At 41.3% G+C, this 18,230-nt stretch overlaps 1 protein-coding gene across 6 annotated transcripts in view; it reads left to right on the top strand.

Moving 5' to 3' along the window:
* Positions 1 to 16,835, top strand: part of Sgo1 (shugoshin 1) — a 34,823-nt gene extending 17,988 nt beyond the window's left edge. For 2 of the 6 annotated variants that reach the window (XM_063267351.1, XM_063267352.1), the window contains 8 exons: positions 2,366 to 2,496; positions 2,611 to 2,758; positions 3,165 to 3,361; positions 8,340 to 8,440; positions 10,277 to 10,320; positions 12,111 to 12,893; positions 14,864 to 15,047; positions 15,249 to 16,829. In XM_063267351.1, the coding sequence (XP_063123421.1) occupies positions 2,617 to 2,758; positions 3,165 to 3,361; positions 8,340 to 8,440; positions 10,277 to 10,320; positions 12,111 to 12,893; positions 14,864 to 15,047; positions 15,249 to 15,348 (1,551 nt within the window). In that variant the 5' untranslated portion in view covers positions 2,366 to 2,496; positions 2,611 to 2,616 and the 3' untranslated portion in view covers positions 15,349 to 16,829. Of the gene's footprint in view, positions 1 to 1,042; positions 1,202 to 2,365; positions 2,497 to 2,610; positions 2,759 to 3,164; positions 3,362 to 8,339; positions 8,441 to 10,276; positions 10,321 to 12,110; positions 12,894 to 14,863; positions 15,048 to 15,248 lie in introns of those variants that run through there. The other 4 variants (XM_039084402.2, XM_063267353.1, NM_001399344.1 and 1 more) reach the window with 4 other exon arrangements.
* Positions 16,836 to 18,230: the final 1,395 nt, after the last annotated feature.

Genomic DNA, 18,230 nt, shown 5'->3' with positions numbered 1-18,230 from the left:
GGCAGAGGAAGGTGGATTTGTTTCAATTTGAGGCCACCCTGGGCCATATAGTAAGTTCCAAGACAGAGTATACACCTTATATGATGACCCTCAGCATAATAAACTATAACTTTTGTTATACTAAGTATATCTAGCTACCTTCTTGCTCAAGACATCTGCCAAGGATATGGCTTATGAAGCAATTACTCAACTGTCAAGGTTTCGAATTTCTTGTTGTGGGGTTCCCTGCTGCCACCTTCCCCCTTTCCATTTTCTTTGCGTGCCCTAAGAACTACACAGTAAGTACAATGACTGACGTGTGACCTTGCTGAACTTTCCCCATCATGCCTAAACCCAATTCCTTGACTATTCTCAGGAACTGATAGATTAGATTGTTCCCCAGAAAGCACTTTAAAAAACCGATCCCAGCCCTGAGCGGCATTCCTTAACCTCTACTGTACAACTCAACCCTCTAATTCAGTCATTGCTGCTGCACTAGAATGACTGAATTTCTTCAGTAAATGCAGAGGACCGGATCCGGCTGTCACTTTCACTTGGAGTTTCTTCCTTGAATCAGGCCCACTGGCCGAACTCGCCTGTGTGGGTTGAACCTTCCTCTCACATCTGCCCTTTCCCTGAGCCCAGCGCGGACCTGGGCATGCTGGGTTGACGTTTGCCACACGGGTGCGCCCTTGAGCACGAGAGCTGAGCGGCCCAGGGCCCAGACCCACTAGGATGTTTTGATCTTTCGAGCTCCTTCGGAGGCTTGACTCGAACTCGTCATTCTCCTGCCTCAGCCTTCTGAGGGCTGGGCCCTTGGGCCTGCATCAACACCCAAGGCCTAACAAGAAGTTAGGAATGCACCCTGACAGGACCCAATCTCAAAGCGGCTAGGCGGCTGGGCGACTACGCCTCGGGAAGGCGGGCCCCACACAAAGGCCTCAATTCCAGCGTGACTCCACCCCTCTCGGCCCCACCCCAGCCACAGCTGCGCGTGCGCAGGCACGTCACGTGACGCCCCCGGGGACCAGGCGCTGCGTTTCCTGAGGAGGGCGGGCCGAAGCGTCACGTGACGTCCTCCGGCCAGCCAATGGATAATCCCGACGCAGGATTTCGAATGTGGCGGCGGTAGCTGCGGGCTGCGCGGCGGAGCCGGAGGCTGCATCGACTTGTAGGACTTGAGCGGCCGAGGTACGGAGCGGTACGGGCGGCGACAAAGGAGGTATCCGACGGGAGGACGCATTCCTTTCGCGAAAGCGAGCACCCCGAAATAGACAGTGCTTTTGCTCTAGCCCACTTTTGCTCCATAGTCGCAAACCCTTTTTAGATATGGCTTTGCTTTTAAAGTGTCAAATAGGGGCAGGGGGAGGGGATGTGGCCTGCTGACATTATTATCTAGCGGGCGCAAGGCCCGGTTTCCATCCCACTGTGCTGGCGCGCGCTCACAAGCTGTAATCAACTTTAACTCCATCAGTTATTCTTTCTGTATGTCACTCAGAGGTCTCCAGTGCATGCTTCTAAAACTTGATGGTGATAGGTTTGCTGTCTTACACAACCCACCCGTTCTTTTAAAAAGTAGTTGCATTTATTCTGTTGAACGCCCCCCCCCCAAATCTATCGTACATACATTGGTAGAATAAAAGGGTTTAGATAAGATATACAGTACCTATTTAAGGCCTCATTATGCGTGGAGGAAAATAAGTCCTGGTGAAAATACTCAAGATTCAAGAAAATACTTAACTAAGAGGAGATGAATCAAGATAGTTCTTGTGAAAATTATATGCACACATCGTGGTTGGCAACAGTTTACAATTTTGAGACCTGGAAGTCTATTTTGCTTGAAGCACACTATTGTTCTTAACATGAATACGTGTTTTCTCAGCCCCAAAATTACTAGAGAAAAGCTGCCAAACAGAAACCCATATATATATATATATATATATATATATATATATATATATATATATATATATATATATTGAACTAATACTGTAATCCTAAACACTAAAGGTTGGCTATAAACACTGTAAGAAAAGTAAGCCTGTTTATGGCTCATACATTTGTAGTCCCAGCTTCTGAGAAGGCTGAGGTAGGAAGGACATCAGAGCTTTTAAGTTCAAAACCAGACTGAGTAACAACAATATCCTGTCCCCAAATAATAAGTTCCCATAGAGCCTAGAATGTTGTACACCTCCAAGGAGTATTTACCATAAGATGAATAATTGATACTTTCTGGAATTATTTAATACTTTTCTATGAAATAGTAGAAGATAAGATTATGGCAAAAATATGAATGGCATTTTATAGGATATTTTTTTCTTATGATGGCTTGATTCTAACATCTTTTTCTATCATTTTGTTTGTTTTCGCTTTTGTTTTGTTTTAGATGAGTTTCACTATGTAGCCCAAGCTTGAGTCTATGATCCACCTGCCTTAGCCTTTTAGTAGCTTGGATTATTCTGCAACACCTGACTATTAATATTTCTAAGCTGAAAAATCAAAATTACTGCTTTTGAAGTAAGTTTACAATTTAGTCTTTCGTAATCCCTTCCTTTTGAACAACCTGTGTTTTCTTTCTTAAATTTTATGTTTGCAAATATCTGAGAAGTGTTCATTCTTTTTAATTCAAAGACAAAGATGGTTAAGGAAAGGTGTCAGAAAAGGTCCTTTCAAGATACTCTTGAAGACATTAAGAAGCGAATGAAAGAAAAAAGGAATAAAAACCTGGCGGAGGTTGGCAAACGCAAGTCCTTTATTGTTGCACCGTGCCAAGTATCCAGTAAGATTTTTGTGTTGTCTTCTTGTAGCTTTCTTACTTTGTAAGTGTGGCATTTGTATGTGTAGTGTGCAGTCTTCTCTGTGTGTGGGGTGGGGTGTTGCTGCAGCAGAAGTTCTGGAGAATCTCTGCCCTGTTCCCCTGCAAAGGGTCTCTCGCTGAACATGAATATGTCAGCCAGTGGAGCCCCAGAGATTGTCCTGTCTCCACACACGTTCAACACCTTCCCTTCCCGCCTGCCACAGTACGTAGAGTTACCAGTGTGCAGGACCACACCTGGCTCTTTAGGGGATTTGAACTGTGGGCCTCATCGATTTCTTAGCAAGCACTTCTATCCATTGAGAGATGTCTCTAAGCCCTGCTTCCCCTTCTAGGTTGAGATTTAATACCTGACATTTTTATCTTATAGCTAACACTTCTACACTACTAAAATATTACCAAGATAACAACAGGTTGTTAGTTTTGGCTTTGGAAAATGAGAAGTCCAAAGTGAGAGAAGCACAAGATATCATCCTACAGCTGAGAAGAGAGTGCTACCACCTCACCTGCCAGCTGTGTACACTGAAAGAGAAGCTAACCTCCCGACAACGTGACGAAGGTGCCCAGGTATTTTCACTACAAGACTTTCTATGTAGCGTGCCATTGCAGTGCAGCTTTATAAACCTATTCAATGTGGAAAGTGTTCTAAGTGTTCTTTGGAGAATCATTTTTTTTTTTTAAATATTTCATTATATTTAATCGTGTGTGTGTGTGTGTGTGTGTGTGTGTGTGTGTGTGTGTACATGCATTTGAGTATATGCATGTGCACGTGGAGACCAGAGACGTTGGATCCTCCCTGAACAGGCATTTTTGGCCACTCGAAATAAGTGCTGGAAACCAGACCTGGGTTCTTCCAAAGAGCTGTTCACACTCTTCACTGCTGAGCCCTATCTCCAGCCCCTACTTTCCAGAGGTTTTGCTGAAATTAGAAGAACCAGTATTCAGTGACTACTTAATGACATAAGCCCAAAAAAGTAGGGGGAAAATTCTATTATTCTAGTGCCTTTAATGCCGACTCTTGATGATTTTCAGCTAAGTATGTTGTTACTGGTTAGTCGCTGATGTACATTAGCATTTAAAATAAGGAGCTTCGCTTTATTTTCCTGTCAGACATGTATGCGATCACTTGTTCTGAACCATCCTATACTTGTGCTTTGGTTCAAGATCGACTTTTCAGTAGTTGAGAACTTAATGTTTTTTGTTTGTTTCTGACAGCATCTTAATATGTACACAAACTCACTGTGTAGACCACACTGGCCCCAAACTCACAGAGAATCTACCTGCCTCCACCATCTTAAGTACTAATTAAAGTGCACAATGAGCAGGTTAAGATGTTTTAGTATAAGGTTTCCTTGGGCTGAGTCTGCAGCTCAGAGGTGGGATGCTTGTCTAGAATGCATAAGGGCCTGAGTTCATTCATCCCCAGTGCTGCAAAAGTAATTGTAGAGGAAAAAGGGAAGATTTGGAACCAAAGACATCATTGGATAAAGGTGTTTGCCACCCATTGATGCAAGCCTGATGAACTAAGTCCAGACACTGGGATTCAACGTGGGGGAAAGAGAGAACACATACACACACACACACGCAAAATAGTTGTCCTCTGATATCCACACATGCTTCTGCATGCCTTGCTACCAAATAAGTAAATATTTTAATATATAGACAAAGAAGGGAAGTTTTTAAAACATGTTTCTTTTGCACTAACATTTTCTAGTAGTTCCTGTGTTTTATAGTAAATCTTTTTTTTCTCCCATCTTTATTAACTTGAGTATTTCTTATTTACATTTCTTTTTTTTTTAAAGATTTATTCATTTATTATATATATATAAGTACACTGTAGCTGTCTTCAGATACACCAGAAGAGGGCATCGGATCTCTTTACAGATGGTTGTGAGCCACCATGTGGTTGCTGGGAATTGAACTCAGGACCTCTGGAAGAGTAGTCAGGTGCTCTTAACCACTAAGCCATCTCTCCAGCCCCCTCTTATTTACATTTCAATTGTTATTCCCCTTCCTGGTTTCCGGGCCAACATCCCCCTAACTAACATCCCCCTCCCCTTCTATATGGGTGTTCCCCTCCCCATCATCCCCCATTACCGCTGTCCCCCCAACAATCACGTTCACTGGGGGTTCAGTCTTGGCAGAACAAGGGCTTCCCCTTCCACTGGTGCCCTTACTAGGCTATTCATGGCTACCTATGCAGTTGGAGCCCATGTATAGTCTTTGGGTAGTGGCTTAGTCCCTGGAAGCTCTGGTTGGTTGGCACTGTTGTTCATATGGGGTCTCGAAGCCCCTTCAAGCTCTTTCAGTCCTTTCTAAGATTCCCTCAACAGGGGTCCTGTTTTTACTATGTTTAGGTATGGGCCTTGAATTCCTATTCTTTCCAGGACTTTTATCATGAAGGGGTGTTGAATTTTGTCAAATGCTTTCTCAGCATCTAATGAAATGATCATGTGGTTTTGTTCTTTCAGTTTGTTTATATAATGGATCATGTTGATGGTTTTCCGTATATTAAACCATCCCTGCATGCCTGGGATGAAGCCTACTTGATCATGGTGGATGAAGGTTTTGATGTGCTCTTGGATTCGGTTTGCCAGAATTTGAGTATTTTTGCATCGATATTCATAAGGGAAATTGGTCTGAAGTTCTCTTTCTTTGTTGGGTCTTTGTGTGGTTTAGGTATAAGAGTAATTGTGGCTTCATAGAAGGAATTCGGTAGCACTCCGTCTGTTTCAATTTTGTGGAATAGTTTGGATAGTATTGGTATGAGGTCTTCTATGAAGGTCTGATAGAATTCACTGAACCTATCTGGACCTGGGCACTTTTTGGTTGGGAGACCTTTAATGACTGCTTCTATTTCTTTAGGAGTTATGGGGTTGTTTAAATAGTTTATCTGTTCCTGATTTAACTTCGGTATCTAATATCTGTCTAGGAAATTGTCAATTTCCTGCAGATTTTCAAGTTTTGTTGAATATAGACTTTTGCAGTAGGATCTGATGATTTTTTTAATTTCCTCTGATTCTGTAGTTATGTCTCCCTTTTCATTTCTGATTTTGTTAATTTGGAAACACTCTCTGTGTCCTCTTGTTAGTCTGGCTAAGGATTTATCTATCTTGTTGATTTTCTCAAAGAACCAACTTTTGGTTCTGTTGATTCTTTGTATGGTTCTTTTTGTTTCTACTTGGTTGATTTCAGCTCTGAGTTTGATTATTTCCTGCCTTCTACTCCTCCTTGCTTCTTTTTGTTCTAGAGCTTTTCGGTGTGCTGTCAAGCTGCAAATATATGCTTTCTTCTGTTTCTTTCTGCAAGCACTCAGAGCTATGAGTTTCCTCTTAGCACAGCTTTCATTGTGTCCCATAAGTTTGGGTGTGTTGTACCTTCATTTTCATTAAATTCTAAGAAGTCTTTAATTTCTTTCTTTATTTCTTCCTTGACCAGGTTATCATTGATTCATAGTAAATAGTATTGTTCATAGTAAATCTTTATATTTTATATGTGATATATTTGTATTATATTTAAGAGGTGTAGTGTCTGTAGAAACTCTTGGTCAGGTTTCCATCCATTTTTTTCTTTGTTTCTCCCTCACAGCAAAACTTTAAAAAGAAAAATGGGGAAAGAGAAAGGGGGACAAGCATGGTGTTCACACCTTTAATCCCTGCACTGTAGAAACAGAGGCATTCAGAGCTCTGTGAGTGCCAAGGCCAGCCTGGTCTACATAGAGAGTTTAGTTTTAGGCCAGCCAGGCTTGTATAGTAAAGCCCTGTCTCATTTAAACCATGTACATAGCTTCTGTCCTTACTATACTTTGTTTCTATGTGTCAAGATTAGCAAAACTTGCATGCTGCCAAGTTTGGCTTGCCCTTGTTTCTAAACCTTGTAGTGATATGCAGCCTCTCTATTTAAAAATATTGGTCCAGTTCTGGCCATCAGACTTGTCCTGAGTTTTCTTCCTACATTCTTGCTGTTCTTTGTTAGTTTCCTGTGTTGGCAGCTTCCTTATTTATAAATGTTTGTTGCCCAAATACATTAGCTCCTACCATGGTTATATCATTGACTTCTCGAGGTTAACCGAATGCATCTATCAAAGCCTAAGCTCAGATGCAGATGTACACACTCAGAGCTACTACTTGATTTTAAAAACATCTCGAACAGACTTTATACAAAGCACAACTCCGCTTTCCAGTCCTCAAGTGTGCTGTGCACTTCTGCCTTTCTCCCTGTATGGTTGGTTGTGGAAACATGCTCTCTCTATATAGCGTAGGCCAGCCCAGAACTCAGTCTGCAGCCCAGCTAGCCTTACCCTGATTTTCTTCCCCCTCAGCAACAGAGGCTAAAATGAGGCTGTGCCCAGTTCTTCCTCCTCAGCTGCTCCTCACCTCAATGAAGTAGCCTGCCCACTCATGCTGACCGTCATCACTCCATCCACATCCAACGCTTGCAGGTTTTCCCGTATTCTCATCTACTAAGTGTTGAGAAGGATGGGACTCTTGTCAGAAACCCCTTAGCAAGTTGCTTAACTCTGACTCTGCCACAGACCCCTTGGGTTGTGCATGTCTTATTAATGGAGCCATTCCTCAGGCTTTACCACTAGAGGCCAGTTCCAGTTCTACCTCGCCTCCCGTCTCCATTTGCTGTGATGATTCGTCACTCATTCCACTCTGGGTCCCTTCTGAGCCATGCTTCATGTAAGCCAGACTGATCTACCCTTCCTATCACACTCAGAGCTCTGAGGGCTCTTTGCTGGCTGGCTGCTAGATGCACATCTCCCACCGTTCGATCTCAGTTTCTGTGTTTCAGCCACACCGACCTATTTTCTTACCAGGCCTTTTCCTGCTTCACTGCTTTCTCTTCCTCCTGCTCTTCAACAGCTGATTAGTTCTCATATTTTAGGTCAGCATCCCTATGTAATAGAGCTCTCTACTTTAGTTGCTCTCGATCCCTCTCTTGTTGCCTTCATAGCACTTTTCCCTGTGAAAAAGTCTGACATGTATCTCTTCATTTGGGACGAGAGGCACATGTGCCACAGTGTGCATGGGAAGGTCAGAAGACAACTTCCTTCTGTGCTGGGTTCCACAGATCTCATTAGGTTTGCATGTCAAGTGATCTTACTCGTGACCTATCTTGCTGATTTGTTTTTAAATTTTCTTTTTATACACTGGAATGTACGCCTTTAAGAAGCAGGGTGTGGGGGTTGGGGATTTAGCTCAGTGGTAGAGCGCTTGCCTAGCAAACGAAAGGCCCTGGATTCGGTCCCCAGCTCCGGAAAAAAAAAAAAAAAGAAGCAGAGTGTGGTGTACACTGAAATGCAAGCTTTAAGAGGCAGGGTATAACATAGACTAGAATATAACTTGTAAGAGGCAGTGTGTGATGTTTCAGCCGTTAGAATTTTAGTTCCTAAAATTACATGACAGTGCTGTAGACTGTCATCAAATGCATTTGTTCATTCAACAAGACATTCACAATGCAGAATGCATATGAATACTTCATAGCAGTATATACTTATGATGGTGAGGAATTTTTGTTTGTTTCTCTTTTAATATATTAGCAGAACTGGAAAGAACGTCCCTCAGAAGTGGTCTCCAGCAGTGAAAATATGACCAGGGACTTTGACAATTCGACCAGGGACTTGTCTGTGAAGACCTTACAGTTAGTGCCAAGTTCATTATTGTTTCTATTAATCTGATCCATTTGTAAAAGGATTTGTCATTATTTGTGTCTATAATCTGAAGCTTTTTCTACTAGGCGTATACTTTTGATACTAAAATACTATTTTATATAGAAAATTAGAGCTGTCTTTTTCTTTTGTTTAGTTCCTTTAACAACTAAGAGTTAGAAATTTCCCAAGGCTTTCAACTGTTTTCTTTCAGTCGAGTTTTTCTGTATGTCATATTTTTATTTTAGGAGTCATTGTTAAAAAGGTTATTTTTCCAATCCTAAAAACTGTCCAATTTAGCAGGAAAAAATACAGTGAAATACCACACCTTAACACCTCTCCTTGTAAGTTCTATTTTTCCAGATTCATATGCTGATCTCTTCTCTTTGATTACTTATATTTTATGTTCTTTCATGGACTATGGAGATTAAATTATATATATATATATATATATATATATGAAATTACCTATCTCTTTTTATCAAACATTTTTTTCATATAATGTATTTTGATCATTTATTCCTCCCCCAACTCCTAGATCCTCTCTGCCCAACCAACATTATGTTCATTCTCGAGAGAGAGAAAAAAATAAAAAACAAGAAACACAAAAATGAGAATCAGAACAAACAGGCAAGAATCTACTGAGTCTATTTTCTACTTGTCATCCTCCTGGGCATGAGGCCTGCCCTGGGGTGTAGTTAATATACCTAGTGAAGGTTCATTGGAGAAAACTTCTTTTTCTCTTTGCTGGCATGAGGTATCCAGCTCTTAATTAGACCACTCAGTGATTTTGACTAAAAAATATACCTACAGATCCAATACTTTAGATAAAATAGAGAACATCACACTGTGTTTGTAATCCCAGTGTTTAGGAGACTGATGCAGGAGGACATTCAAAGATACAAAACTGGGCTACAGAACTTTGACTTGAAACAAACAACAACAAAAACTAGGAAAGCTATAGAATATGGCTTCACTCTGTGTAGGCCTCAACCTTGGCAGTGCTGCCACTGAGCTGGGGCTGCCCATGAGCTGTGCATGTTGGCCCCCTGGCCTGTACCACTGTGCCAGGAGCCACTCCCTCTCGAACTGTGAGGATAGACAGTGCTTCTAGATCTTGGCAGATTGCCCCGTAAAGTCTGGACCTTTCTTACAGAAGAAGCCACAAATACCATTTCTAGCACCACAGGTCACTGTTAATAAGCTTTAGTCTTTTTTTAAACTGCCGGATTTTAAGATCTGACAAATGAAGTTAGATGAAACGAGGTAATCAGATTTTTATTAGATTTCTAAATAATTAGAAGTTCCCACTACTTTATTACCAAATCTATATTTTACTTTTTATAAAATGGAAATTTTTACAAAGTATAAGATTACAAATCATCAGTAACGGGTTTTAAGTGGAAAATTGGTTCATGAAGCAAAAGCGTGGAAATTTTAAAGGAAACAGAGGAAACCAAACAGTTTGAGAAGAGTCCGTAGTTGACACTATTAAAGCATATACCAAAGATAGCCCTGCAGGTGATGCCAGGTCCTGAAGAACTCAGTGACTGTTCCTACTGTGCCGTGAGGCTGAACTATGTCACTCTTTCAGAAGGAGCTGTCTACCTTGGTTTTGTTTCTTCCAGTGAGAGTTGATACTAGTCAAAAGAGAAAAATTCCAGGCCTCATGTAAGCAGCGTCAGTGTGTTTGGGTGTTCTGTGATAGGGAAGGAACAGGATGTGGTGATTTGGACTAGAATTGTGAAATGATACAGTAGCCTGGGAAAAGGCTAAATTTCTTTTGACATAATTGCTAAGATTCCTGTTTTTCATTGTTATTCTTTAAGGCAAACTGCTCTTGAAGAAACTGACTGTCCCTTCCAAACCACAGGTACGTCGGGTAGAATGTCTAAAAATACTGATCGCTGTGGACAAGTAACCTAATGAAGTTTTCCATTTCCTTCTTTTTATTTTTTAAGTCTGCTTTCCTGTTATTCTGCTCAAAGTAACTTTATCTTAGGTAGAGGTTATGCATGAGATTAAAATAATCCATGCAAAGCATGAGTAGTGGCCTGTACCCCTAATCCCAGAACTCAGGAAGGTGGGTGCCTTAGTTACTGTTGCCGTGATGAAACACCATGACCAAAAGCAATGTGGTAAGGGTTTTTCATTGTTCTTTCCCACTCACAGTTCCATCTAACAGTTCATCATCAAATCAGGAAGTCAAACACGGCAGGAATTTAAGAAGTAGGAGCTACTGGGGGAGTGTTATTTACTGGCTTGCTCTTCGTCGCTTGCTTAGCCTGCTTTCTTAAAGAACCCAGGACCGCCAGCCTCACGATGACACCGTGCACAGTGGACTGGGTCCTTCCACATCAGTCACTAATTAAGAAAACACCCCACAGGCTCACCTACACTGGATCTTATGGAGGCATTTTTTTTTAAGATTTTTTTTATTTATTCTATATTAGAACACTGTCACTGTCCTCAGACACACCAGAAGAGGGCATCAGATCTCGTTACAGATGGTTGTGAGGCACCATGAGTTTGCTAGGATTTGAATTCAGGATCTCTAGAAGAACAGTTGGTGCTCTTAACTGCTGAGCCATCTCTCCAGCCCAGTGGAGGCACTTTTTAAATGGTAGCTTCCTCCTCTCAGATGACTTGCATGTGTTAAGTTAACATACAGCACAGTGCAACAGTAGGCTTAAGAGTTCTAGACCTTGTGAGTACACAGTTGAGACCCTGTAATGAAAAACCACACCAACACGTCTATTCGTTGGACCAAGTCTGTACGGAGAAACTGTGGATGCATCTGCAGCTGTAACCAGCTGTTATCTGCTGTACCATTAGATATACATTGACTTAGTTAGCCCTTTTGCAGTCTAGAGATATAATCCACTTTCTGTGGCCTCAGAGAAATAAAACACCTCACCAGAAGGAATGCAGAGGACACCACTTTGTACTAAGCTTCCCAGCATGGATGAAACTTGAATAATCTAAGCCAGATGAAAACCCTGCTGTTCCTATAAATACTGATTATATTAATCTGAAAGGCCTAATTAACAATTATCCTAATCTTGGTCATTTTGAAAAACTAATTTAGCTCCCATATATTTTCCTACTTGAGGCTTTTGAAGTTTTCTGTGTTCACAGACTAAACAGAAAGGTGGCTTCTTTAAACCTTTGAACCAGAAGCACATAAAACCCCTCTTAAAATGTATGCATAACGAGTATATTTGCTTATGTTGAGGGCATTGTTTTGTTCTTTTGAGACAGGGTCTCACTATGTAGACCTGGCCTTGAACTCAAAATGTTGATGATAAAGGCTGGCACCGGACTTCAGTTCTTATTTTGAGATAGTGTCTTATTCTGTGGCCCAGGCAGTCCTAGAGCTGTGTAGCCCAAGTTGGACCTCATTTGATCGCATCTGTCTCCCAAGTACAAGCTCCATGCCTCTGGGTTTTCATTCCAATGGTGTTTGTAAATGCTGATGGAAGCTGTCGGTTGTTCAGTGAGGAATAGATAGATGGTGATATTGAGCCGTCTAGGTTTTTCTTTACTTTTAGTAAGTACAGAGAAACCATTGAGTGACTGCTGCAACTTTGAATTCTAATATTCTTAGAATGCAGATTCCTGAAGCATAACATTGTTTTTCTGATTTGTGTTTTAACTGTTCAGAAGCAAGTCCTACTGTTACACCAGAGACACTGGGTTGTGATTTTGATTCGGATAAAGTCAACTCTACTGATGAAGTCTTACCTAGAACTGTATCTTCCCGTCAGCACTTAAGGAGAGACTTTAGTAATGTAAGTAAAGCCAGTTCAAGAGAGGAGCCGTCCTTGGAGGTTAAAAGAAGTAGATGTAAAGACCTAACTGTAACCCTGCATAGACTTGACAACATAGAACAAAATGTTTATCTGTGGAACAAAGAGCAAATTAACTTATGCCCTAGACTGATTAGCCCAGCAAAGATTACTAAAACACAAGAAGCCATTTCATCATCTAAACCTGAACAAAAAGAGATCAAGCATAAACGAGCACAAAAAAGAAGAGCAGAGCATAGAAGAACCAACCAGAGATGCAAGTCAAACTTCTCATTGAGGAGTAAGGGCAGCAGAGGCAAAGAAAAGCGGGCTTTACCCCGGAATTCACTGGATGGGTGTGTTGGTTCCAGTGATGCTTACGATTTTAATCTAAAAGAACGTGTTCACCACACCCCTTTCCGACAAAAAATGAAGGATGGCTCCAATAGAGAAACCGACAGCATCAACTCAGAAGTGAGTGCATGCAGTACCTCTGAGGGCGAGTCTGACGACGACGACCCCTATCTGCCTCCTTACAAGCGCTTGCAAGACTACACAGGGTCAGAGGAACCAGTTACCAGGCCTCGCTCTAAAAGAGGCTCTACCTACCCAGACGAGAAAGCGGTGGAGGAGGTGCTGCCACCCACAGCTCCCACTGGTAAGCACACTGCTTTCTGCCTTGTTTTCAGTGTCGCTGCTAAATAGTTGTCCCTCATGGGGATGTGATCGTAGATGCTGTACCTACCATCTGTGACTCTGGAGGAAGTTAAGAGACTTCCCATCTGTCTTTCTGTTGGGGAAGTTACAGCCTGATTAAACAGTAGGGGGTGGAAAATGGAAACACGGCTGTGTTGTTCCAACCTACTTCAGACAAATGTGAATCTTACAGTGTTACTTCCCAGACAGATGCCTATCAGAAAAGGAAACTTCTGAGTAGTGTGAGGAGACGACAGGGTTGTTGTGGTTGGTTTGAATTAAAAGACCTTTGTACTCATGATCATCTGGAAAATGAAAAACAAACTCCATTTTAATGAACTTATATTTAACAGGAACTTATATTTAACAGGAACCATAACTTGTTTTTCCTCGTTGATGGTGAGCTTCTGAGAGCAAGGAGTTCTTGTGTCATCTGACTGCTGAAAGCTTTGGCTGAGACATTCTTCCTTTTCTATTATCAAAGTGGCCGGCACCTACTCACAAAGACTCTCCTTTGGGAATTTTGATTCCTGTAGCAATAGCTCCAGGCTGTGGAGTCCTATCACCTCCCAAATGTTGTCACAGTGTAACAGCTCAGTCAACCTGCCCAGTCTGCTTAGCAGGGATGTTAAACCTGAAACAATGAATCAACTTCCCCAGTTGAACAGCTGGACAGTGTAGCTTGCAAGACTCTGTTTTATAAACAATACATCCTGGGTATTCCTTCCACTTTCAGTGGCTGTTTCTCTTTTTCTTAATAAATATGTTTGCTCTGCTTTAAATAAAAATACTATGATGATAGAATAAATTGAACTGAATTGGCAAACGATAATTATTGAAGTTGAGTAACATAGGCCTTCATTGAACTACTGTTACCTTTTGTATTCTTTTGAAAATAAGAAGTTTTGAAAAGAACAAAACAAATACTGAAGTAGTTTGACCCCAGACTTCCAGCATTACCTGAAAGCAACCATAAATATAGGTTCTATCGTATCTCTTGAATTAGAATTTAGGTAGCTTTACAAGTTTCCCCATGGTTATAAATATCTAGAATCCAGCAGTTGGTCTAATCCTGTTGTTTGAAGGTACTCTACACAATTAAGACTGGAGTCGCATATATTTATGGGGACTGAACCCTAGATACTTTGTGGCTGCTTAGCTTAAAATCATCTCAGAGTTATAATTTAGTTTTCCAGGGCTTTCTTTTTTATCCCATTGGAGATTTTCTTACAGTGTTCTCACTGTGCATAGGGCACCTACCTCCCAATATAGATGTAGCTCTGAGACAGGGGCCTTGATGTTCATGATTTAAGAAGCAACTAGATGTCAGGGATAGCGGAACCTGGATGTTTATTGTAGGAAAGCCTCGTAGATCTCAAAAATGGACGGAATTTGATGTTTATGGTGGGAGAGACCTCTTGATCTCAGGGATAGAAGGACCCAGATGTTTATGGTGGAAGAGACATCTGAATTTTTGTTAACATTAGCACCACTAGGAATACACTTTAACCTGGTCTTTGTGGACTGATTGAGAGTTCTTGTGTATTTAATGGAATGAATTGAAGGACCTTTGTGATCAGTGGACCTCCAGCAGTGTTATAAACTTTAGTGTTGAATGAGACTGGTGCCTTGATGATTCTAAGTATTAAAGTGTGACTAAAATGCCATGTCATGCTTTAAACCAACTCCTAACATCTAAGCTTTTGGGGAAGAAAGTTGAGTTTTAGTAAAACAGCCTGTTGTAGCTAGCGTTGCTTTATGTATATCATAGTTTCTACACTACCTGGATTAAAAGAAAAAGCAATAGAAAGATTTTTAATCAGTGATCATGGAGTGCCAGGTATTGTATGTGTTTACAATGTGTAATTGACCACAGCCTTATTTCCGTGGTTTTTATCCACTGGTTCATATTCAATAAATACTGTATCATAGGTACCCCACCTGAGACTCAAGAGTCACCTCACCGAGGCCTTAAGGATGTCACCAATAGCTTGCGGCGTCCAATAGTGAAAAGCAGGAAGCTTTCTCTGGCTCCAAAACGGCATGAAGACAGCCCAGCAGTGTCTCTGCGCAGGTGTACCACCATCATAAGCTATAAAGAGCCGACACTCAATTCGTAAGTAGTATTGTGTGGACTCATCCTTAATGACTCTCGTGGGAGGACTAAAGGCAGAGCTTTAGTCATGAGAGGATCATACCTGAGCACTAAGACTGGCATATTCTTAGAATAATCCTGTGCTGACTTCAAACTCGTATATTTATAATCATGCCTAAGATCTCGATCTCTCCCTCCCTCCCTCTCTCTTTTTACTTACAGGAAGCTAAGAAGAGGGGACCCTTTTACAGACTTGTGTTTCTTGAATTCTCCTATTTTCAAGCAGAAAAAGGAAATGAGACATCGTAAAAGAACAAAGTAAACACAATAACTGCTTTCATTGGATACTGTTGGAGGTGATCCTTCTCTTTTGCCTAATAGAGTGTTGTGAGAGTGCGCAATGGGCAGAGCCATCCCGTGTCAGGCTTTGGGTCAGGAGTGTCCCTTGGACCTAGACTTTGTATGGATTACTACCAACATCTAAAACTTCTCTGGCATCTGTATTTTTTCCTTAAGCAGGAGACTTGCAGAGTAGAAAACTTAAATATGATGTAGCTACTTCATAAATCCTTAACACCACAGTAAGACATACCATAAGTGGGTAAGGATCCCTTCTGTCATTGTGATTCTTCCTGGAAAAATGCATATGGAATTGTGATTAAGAGAATGAATGAATTGGGTTCCAGAACAAGGTAACTGTTGTGAACTGTGAATACAGTGCTATTCCTCAGCAGAATAATACCATGTCATGAACCTCGGGCTAGTGCTTCGTGTGGTCAGTCTACAGTGTAAATGTGTAAATAAAGGGGGCTTCTGGTTTTGATCTATGGGGAAAATATAAGTATCCAGTTCAGAAAAGTGAATCTCTACCTGTGTATGTATGTCTTTAAAACTAAAGCATTGTAACTGGTCCGTTTTTAAAGAAAGATGAAGTCTATGATGACCAGCTTCTGCTCTTAATCAGGTAATCGTGATTATCTTCCTTTCTGGCCTTTGCCACTCCCAGCTTAGCTGGACCCTCTTCTGTCTTCCCTGCCAACGTTCCCTTCTTTTCCCATTAGATTTGTCCGTCAAGTTTTCCCACCTGGGCCTCCAGGGCCAACATCAAGACATTTCAATTTTCATTAATTCAGTAGTAGAACATTTGCCTCACATGGGCAAGGCCCAGGGATAAATCCCACCGCAAACAGGAGATTTTTCTAACTTATCAGAAGGGCCATCTGGTGTTCATCTCAGATTTGCCCCACATCTGCATTACTTCCTACATCTGCCATCAAACTGAGAGTCCTTTCTTTGTCACTCATGTGCATCCCTCTCACCCATCACAGCCTTTTAGCTGCTGGTTTTTATAGTGCTGAGGATAGGACCCACAACCCTGTGTGTGATAGGAGTAGTCATAGCAGTCGTCAGCCACTACATTTATCATTTTCTAATGTCATGGTACCTTGAAAGCAACCATTTTAGCTAAAAATAAATGCAATTAAAAGTCCAGTCTCAGTCTCAGTTGTCCTCATGTAGCTGTGATTACCTTAGTGAAGCCTATGTAGAGATAGGCTATGTCTATTTAAAGCTGGTGCTAGACCTTTAGTTTTCTTCGCCTTTTCCTATTCTTGCTGTAGTGCTTACTCATGGGCTATTAAGGAGTTTGTGTCAACATTTTTATAAAATATGTATTGTATTATATATGTTGTACATACCATTTATGATGGACTTAAGAGTTCGAGACCTCCCTGGTTGTTAGATAAAGTTATTTCTGTTGTTGTATAATATTATATAAATAAACCAGACTTAATGACCACTTTTGAGAAATAGTCGGTTGCCACTTTGTTGCTGTAAAATTATAAAAAATGGCTTTCTTTTATCCCACACTAGATCTGGCCCTATAGTGCCCTGTGACATCTGTCTGATATTTTCATCTCAGTCAGCAAAGTGTCTCACCCACTTTGCTCCATCCCATATCACACTGCCGATGGCTACTCTCTGAGCCTGGCAACAATCTCTCTACCCTGCTAGTTTCCAAGACAGGTTGCCACTATGCCAGATATACACATCCCAATTCTGTGGAGGCCCAGTGTCTCCATCCACCATACACTCTCTTGAATTCAACTAAATCACCACATGAAAGAACACACAACACAATAACCTCTGATCTAATTAATAAGATATAATTGTCCACCTAGACATACAAAGCCCTGTACACATCCATCTGTTAAGAATATTCATAACAGCTTGTAAATGTGCAGAGAGGAATCTTAACATCCACCTCCATGTTCTCATGGCCGCTCTCCTCCTCCTCTCGCTCCAGTCCCTCCTCTCTCAAACTTTTCTCCCGCCCATCCTTCCTTCTTGTCCATTGACAGGCCTCGTTCTATCGTGTACCTGCCTTCACCTGCATAGTGACATCATCCTACACCAGTTATTTGTTATTTTAAAAGTTACAGCTTCAGTAAATATTCTGTAGTTCTCCAGGGCCTGCTATAAAGACCAGGCTCCTCCTCAGCAGGGTGTTTCATGAAGTCCAGCCAGGTCCTCCAGCATTTGACATATTTATACATTGATCGCTTACCTCAGAATTCCCTGGTATTCTGTTCCTTCTCTAGTAACAGTCTTGAAAGCTGGCCTTTAACTGTTCTAGTTTGTTACAACATACAAGGTATTAAGAGGGCTGATTCTACAAGGGGACACATGTAACAAACAAATGGAGAGAATTAAATTGTATTTCAGCTTTACACTTCTAGAAAAGATGGAGAGCTGTAGCTTAAAGGAAGATTCATTAGGTGTGCTACTCAATGGTGTCAGCATCAATCCTCTTCAGTAATTGATCGATAAGGGGTATCTGCCAGAGATATAGAGCAAAGAGTATGTGTGAGACCCTGACTACTATACCAAAAGAGGAAAACTAGCATGAAGATGAATATGTGTAATTTATAAATAAGCTGAGACGTAGAGAGGAGTGGGAGACAGTAAGCAGTAGGACTCAGGCCAGTGAGGTGGCTCAATAACAGCGCTTGCTACTAAAAGGCTTGGTGATTCGGTTCAGGACTTAATTTCAGTAGGCAAAAGCATGAGCCAGGAGGATCTAAGCTTTAGACCACCCTATACCATATAATGCAGCGCTGTCTCAAAGAAAGATAAATATTGCTACCCATGGATGGTCCAGATTCCAAAGAATACACATTTTATGGTTTCATGAAATGAAAGACC

This window comes from Rattus norvegicus, chromosome 9 (assembly GCF_036323735.1).
Source record: "Rattus norvegicus strain BN/NHsdMcwi chromosome 9, GRCr8, whole genome shotgun sequence".
NCBI lineage: Eukaryota > Metazoa > Chordata > Mammalia > Rodentia > Muridae > Rattus > Rattus norvegicus.
Note: the sequence above shows the minus strand (reverse complement) of the source record. Positions and strands in the feature narration are given on the sequence as shown.